Source organism: Clinocottus analis, unplaced genomic scaffold (genome assembly GCF_023055335.1).
Source record: "Clinocottus analis isolate CAN_PGR_092001 unplaced genomic scaffold, fCliAna1.0.p SCAF_2, whole genome shotgun sequence".
Lineage (NCBI taxonomy): Eukaryota > Metazoa > Chordata > Actinopteri > Perciformes > Cottidae > Clinocottus > Clinocottus analis.
This window is the reverse complement of record NW_027175931.1, coordinates 2,036,095-2,042,961: the sequence shown is the minus strand read 5'-3', so window position 1 is coordinate 2,042,961 and position 6,867 is coordinate 2,036,095. Positions and strand designations below refer to the sequence as shown.

At 45.6% G+C, this 6,867-nt stretch overlaps 1 protein-coding gene across 4 annotated transcripts in view; it reads right to left on the bottom strand.

The window, feature by feature from the left end:
- LOC137790227 (chloride channel protein 2-like) overlaps window positions 1–3,482 on the bottom strand; it is an 85,941-nt gene extending 82,459 nt beyond the window's left edge. For all 4 annotated transcript variants that reach the window (XM_068584231.1, XM_068584232.1, XM_068584230.1 and 1 more), the window contains exon 1: window positions 3,349–3,482. In XM_068584231.1, the coding sequence (XP_068440332.1) occupies window positions 3,349–3,399 (51 nt within the window). In that variant the 5' untranslated portion in view covers window positions 3,400–3,482. The remainder of the gene's footprint in view (window positions 1–3,348) is intronic.
- Window positions 3,483–6,867: the final 3,385 nt, after the last annotated feature.

Below are 6,867 nucleotides of genomic sequence, written 5' to 3'. Positions count from 1 at the left end.
CTGTTGCTGGTTTGGTTCATTGCCTAAATCCAACTGTTGGTGGTTTTGTTACGATTGTTTTGTTGCCTAAACACAACTGCTGAAAACTAAACTGTTGGTGATCTGGTTGCCTAAACCCAGCTGTTGGTAATCCAGTTGCCTAAACCCAGCTGTTGGTAATCCAGTTGCCTAAACCCAGCTGTTGGTAATCCAGTTGCCTAAACCCAGCTGTTGGTAATCCAGTTGCCTAAACCCAGCTGTTGGTAATCCAGTTGCCTAAACCCAGCTGTTGGTAATCCAGTTGCCTAAACCCAGCTGTTGGTAATCCAGTTGCCTAAACCCAGCTGTTGGTGGTCTCCTTACTGAAAAGTTAAACTATTGGTGTTTTTTTTCATTGCCTAAACGCAACTGCAGAAAACAAATCTGTTGGTGGGTTACGTTGCATTTTTAAAAAAAAAAAATGTTTAAAACGGTTGGTGGTTTTGTTGCCTAAACCAAACTGTTGGTGATCTGGTTGCCTAATCCCAACTGTTGGTGATCTGGTTGCCTAATCCCAACTGTTGGTGATCTGGTTGCCTAATCCCAACCGTTGGTGATCTGGTTGCCTAATCCCAACCGTTGGTGGTTTTGTTGCCGAAAACCAAACTGTTGGTGGTTACGTTGCTTAACAAAAACCAACTGTTGGTGGTTTTGTTGCCTAAACGAAATTGTTAATGATCTGGTTTCCTAAACCCAACGGTTGGCGATCCAGTTGCCTAAACCCAACGGTTGGCGATCCAGTTGCCTAAACCCAACGGTTGGTGGTTCCGTTGCCTCAAATGTTCAACCATGACTTTGTTCCCTGAACCTGACCAACTGGTTCTGTTGCCTAAAACCTAACTTCCGTTTCTTTAACCTCAGGTCTTCCTGAGAAACAAGTCGTTCTGAGGAAGACTGAAAGAAGAGGAATCGTTTCCCTGAACACAAAACCAACAGGTTGTGACGTTGTGAGCCATCCCATGGTCGTTGGGTCTGAACAGAACTCATCTGCACACAGTCGGACGCGACCAGACATCACGTTGAGGCCGGTTTTGACTTTCTAAAAGCGCTCCGTTACTCGTTGCCCCTTCAGCCTCTCTCTCTCTCTCGCGCTACACTGGCCTCTTTGAGAATCCACTGCCCACAACAAAAACCCACACAACCGCCGCTACTGCCAACATCGCACAAAGACACCATGTTACTACAACCCACGGCGGGGCGAGGAGACGGGGGGCCGGCAGAGAGAGCGAGAGAGCTCGTCCGTGGTGAAAGAGGTCGTTTCTCACACTGCGGCTATTTTTACAGGACTCCATTTAGATCCTGTTCGAGTAACAATCAGAGGATTTATTTATTTATTTATTTATTTAGTTGAAGGCAACGTGCACGAGCACGAGACCCCGGCAGGGTGACGGAGCGTCCAGCGCTGAATCAGCGGGTCGCACGTTGTGTAATCTCTCCCTTCAAAAACACACACACAGATTAACAGCACGCAGAGAGGCGGGGTTTCTCTTTGCAGAGAGAAACTTCTCTTTCCTTTAAAGAAGGAAAACAGAGGCCCAGAGCGTTACAGTTGTGGGTCTTAATTTAAAGCCACTGAATGGGTCCAGTTGGCCCATAAAACTCGTCTCTTCAAACAGAGGACGCTTTAGGCTCAACTAGACACTTAATTACACAAAACACTGGGCAACCGGAGCCCTCGAGGGGTCCTGAGAGGGGAGTGAATGGACGAATGGAGTCATTTCTGTGAATTAAAATTGACTTTGCCTGTTGGATAATGTATAAAAATTGAATATTTTGCGCCTCCGTCATCATCGTCGTCATCTCCCACAACGCACAACTATTATTTACAATCCCAGGGGACACAATGGTCACGTGGGCTCTGGGGGGCCTGCGACTACGACATGTTTGAGAGCCCCCTGCTGTATAAGACCACTAATACATCTGATAAACTTTGTATGAACCGTCAATGGATTCCACAACAGAAAAAGGAAATACCTCAGCTCAACGTTGTATTGCGTACAGAGACAATAAAGTTGAATCACATTTTTTTTTGTTTTTAAATTGCCGGCAAAGTACCGGAGGCCCGCACAACCATCAGATGCATGTCATCGCACAACACAATATGCATGTATGTACTGTACACAGCAGCTGTTCCTCAGCACAGAGCTGCAGAACAATGAATTGATCCATTGTTGAGTGGATATCAATGCAGCCTACACACACACACATAAACGCACATACTGAGGTCCTGACACATACTGTAACCCCGATGACTGCTGCACATTCAGTAGGTGGTTCAATTACGATGGCAGGCCCGTGAGACTATTCTCCACATCAGGGTTCTTATTATTAATGCACATAACTTTATCTGCAGAACTTCATTCAAAAATGTGTTAAAAGAGAATTAATTTGCTTTTTTCCCACAAATATGCACATCTTACGATATGACTTTGTGCTGTTATTAAAATCATAAAAAGGTCATTGTGAATTCGGCGTATGTATTCAGGACCAATTATTGCTTTATTTCCTCAAATATCTACTTTTTTTTAAAACTCCCCAGTGCCGCTCACCGGGGTGTTCATATCGGTCGGACCGAGGACGCTGTGTGAAAAAAACAGGCTAAATGCCTGATAAAGTTGACACACAACAGTTTTATGAAATTGTGTTCACGCCGAATTCAGCAGAACATTTTTGCAAATCAAAAAAAGTTGTAGTTAATCTCCTATAAGTGTTTACGACACAATACACACGCTTGTATTGAGGCACGTGGGGTTTTGTCAATGGAGTTTGGCCAAGAGCTCGCCGGCTGACGTGAGGAAAAGACCACCTGTAATCCAGACGTTACGACAATAAACTATCTCTCCCACCTGCAACGTCCCAGCTGTTCAGCCGTGGGACACTTCAGAGACATGTCCTCCCTCATGTCGCCACACAAGTGGAGCAATTATGGACTCAACATGAGCCACACGCAGCGGCGACCGACACCACGAACCTCGGTCACTTTTCACGTGAGCGTAAACGGTGGAGGGAGCGTTAAACTTCCTTTTAAAATCTGACAACTTTTCGGGTGACCCTATGTTTGCAGAAGAAGACACACACTCGCATAGCTCCACTGTTTCATTCGGCTTGCACACAACCCGCCAACACGCGCCCCGTTTCATTTAAATCAGAACTTTTCAGAGCTGGTGACACCAGACGCGGGAGCGTTAAATTGATCGATTTGTCAATGGAGTCTGGTTTTTCCTTTTTCTTTCTTCCCACCGCCGACTCCAGTGCAAAGAATGTGCAACGCTGCGTACTTTGTGCGACAAAGAGGGCAAAGTTCAGATTGGCAACAGAAGTCAAACTTACCAGAGTTTGTTCATACTGCAGCGCCCGCTGGTCGGACCCGTCCCCGGCCATGGCTGCGCGGTGCCCGGCCACTCAAGGAGACGTGTTCGGGGGGAAGTGAGAGGAAGCCGGGCAGCGATAACTCTCTGTGTGTGTGTGTGTGTGTGTGTGTGTGTGTGTGTGTGTGTGAGCAGTGGTTAATGCATTGCGCTGACTTCAGTTTCTGAATGGGAGTCCACTGAGGGAACTCCAGCTGCACAATGCGTCCCGGTTACAGTAAGTTCCTTCATTTTATAGCCCGTGGAGTCCCGGCGCGGAGGCGCGCTGCGAGGCGGGACTTACGGCGCTCTCTGCGGCGGAATCGTCGCCTCCCATCGGGGGCAAAAGTGTCAATCAAACCCGAAAAAAAGTATATATACACTATGCTCTTTGAGCTTTTGTGGTGTAAAGATGTTTTACTCACACGTTGCGCTTGTTTTTGTTAGTATTTTGATTATACTCAAAGCAAAGTTAACTTTGAAATAACTTTTAAATGACTGTGAGTTACCTGAGTCCAGGTGGGATGGACCCGGCCACACCTCTATGGGTGTTGATTAACTAGTTTGAGCCTTTTTGTTATTAGAGCAAAAGGTTTAATTATTAATTCATTAATTCTTTGTGTGATGGCCTGAGCCTCCTCACAGCTTAACGTAACAATGGCCTCTTATTGGTGTTAGTTTGCTGCATGTTTGAGAATGTTTCTGCACAATTTCTGCAGGGTTCATACACATGTTGGATTTCCAAGACTTTTCCATGACTTTAAACTACATTTTTATGACTTTTTCATGATTTAAAACCACTTTTTCATAACTTTAAACTAATTTCAATGACTTTTAACCAAATTTCCTTGACTTCGAACGAAACTTGATGACTTTTGCACGACTTTAAACCAAATGTGCATGAGTTAACATTGTGTGAAATGTGTGTGTAAACAGTAAAAAGTGACAAAATGTAGTATTTAAACTAACAATGAGGATTCAAAGCATACAGTAAACCTTAAATGACACAAATGAATGAATAAACAAATGAATAAACATTGATATCGATGCCTGTATGTATGCTGCTTATATTTTGAGCCTCTTCAGATCATATGTTTGTCCAATATGACAACATGTCAGCTGAAACCAGTAACTTTCCCATCAGCCTCAGCTGTAGCGTCTGTTTTGCCGTGTTGTGATCGTGGCGTTAGCATCGTTAGCCGCTAACACACAGTCGCCGTGAACTTTAACGCAGGATTTGTCCGTTTTAAAATGACTCAACAGATCAATACGGCGCACAAGTCGTGTTCTCAATGCGCCATTCGCTCTCTTATGAGGGTTGATTCGAAATAAAAAAGCCGTAAAACCCACATTGACCCGGCGGCGGCAGAACAGAACTCGGCGCCTTTCAAACGTCAATGCGATCGGACGTGAGCGGTTAATTCTCAAAGGTACGAGCAGACGGAGGCTTTGAGCCGCGCTCGACTCCATCGGTCTTCAGAAAACTTTGTTCAGAGAATCTTGAAGTGTTTGATGTTCTTTTGCAGCGGCGTGAAACAAATACAGGGAAACTCTTTACATATATCGCCGTCAGCAGGGAACGAACTCGGCAAAACCACACACTTGAGCCCACAAAGATGTGTTTTTTTGTTCTTTTACAGGAGGTTAATCATTCGAGCGGCCTCGCTTTGTGTGGATCTCGTTTGAAAAGCGCCAGCCTTTGTAGTTTAACCCCGCGTCGATGTGTGAACGGCTCTCTCTTCAAGGCTATTCAAGAGCTCGCATTCTTGAGAACCCGTGATAGCGCTTCGCTTCTCACAATGGAAAATGACTCGGGGGTGCAAGACAAGCAAAAAAAAAAGCAAAAAAACAACCACAGATGATCAACACATTCATTTGAACACCAGTTAATTCAGATTCGGGTCGCGATTGCAGCCAGCCGACAAATAAAACTTGTCTTTTCCGGTCCGCTTTAGCTTTTCTGAGGGCGTCCTGAGGCGTTTCCCAGCCAGATGGGATCTGCGACGGCCTCCAGCGCCGCGCGGGGTCCGCCTCGGTGCCTCCTCCCTCTTAAAACACGCTAAAACCAAGAGGGGGAAGTTATATAAAACTGTAAATCAAAGCTTGTTTTATCAAGAAAACAAGCTCAAACTGCTGTATGTGGATGCATTGAACACCGTAAGTAATATACAAGTGAAATATATGTAATATAATTTTGTCCTGCTTCACTTTATTAAAGTTATCATAGACTTCTATACAACCAGAGGAGTCGCCCCCTGGTGGTCAGGAGAGAGAATGCAGCTTTAACACATGAAGCATAGACTTCTATACAACCAGAGGAGTCGCCCCCTGGTGGTCAGGAGAGAGAATGCAGCTTTAACACATGAAGCATAGACTTCTATACAACCAGAGGAGTCGCCCCCTGGTGGTCAGGAGAGAGAATGCAGCTTTAACACATGAAGCATAGACTTCTATACAACCAGAGGAGTTGCCCCCTGGTGGTCAGGAGAGATAATGCAGCTTTAACACAAGAAGTCGTAATGCAAATTCTTGTCAATACAACATCTTGTAAAACAAAGTGACTTAAAAGCTTGTTCCCTATAACACCATCACATACAACATAACACAACTTTTATTTTAGTTGACAACTTCCATCAGGGACTGAGACCAGGACGAATCCGTCCAACGAGCCCTGAGACACACCGACGTGAACCTCACGTTCTCCTGCGCTTCCACTCTTGTGTTATTCCATTGAAGGCGCGACAAAATGTGTTTGTCACTTCCATATTAAAGCCAAAGCGATCCATCAGCGGGCCCACACAAACGCTAATGGCTTTTGTTGTGACTGTGTGACGGCGTGTTTGCTGGAAGCCCTTCAAGGGTGACGGATAGCGCCGGCAGGAGTACACACACACCTGAAAAGGCAAATGACACAGTTGACAACAAAGCAACGGGATGGATTGATGATAACGTCTCTTTCATGAGCCCTTCATCTTAAGTCAAAAACGCATCGTGCCTTTGCACGTCGGGCATGCGTCGTCGCGTCTTTTGTGTGTCCAGTTCTCATCCAGACCCACTCACACTTAATATTATCTTTAATTTCGTCAAATGAGCTATTATCTAACTCAAAGAAACGAGTAAGTGACGTGAAGTGTGAAGTGTCGCATTCCCAGATCGATAAACTGGAGGATGGAGGTCAATGACGGGTCAAGGCCGGGGAAGCTCAGCTTGTGTGTGTGTGTGTGTGTGTGTTTGTGTGTGTAAGACTCAGGTGGGCCGACACCATTGGGCGACACTGGAGCCGATCAGCTGTGACCGTCCGGCTCATTCCTTTTCACTTGGTCTGTGTTGACCGAGCGGATCAGCCCGGCCGGTGAAAAGCCCTCAGCTCGCTGTTTGTAATCCTCTTTGTGGGTTTTTTGTGGAGGACTCGTCTGATCTGAGATCCTCCAGCGAGTCTGAGAGTAACAGTGTGTTTACTCTACTAGATGCTGGTTATTTTTAGCACAATGACCCTTTAATT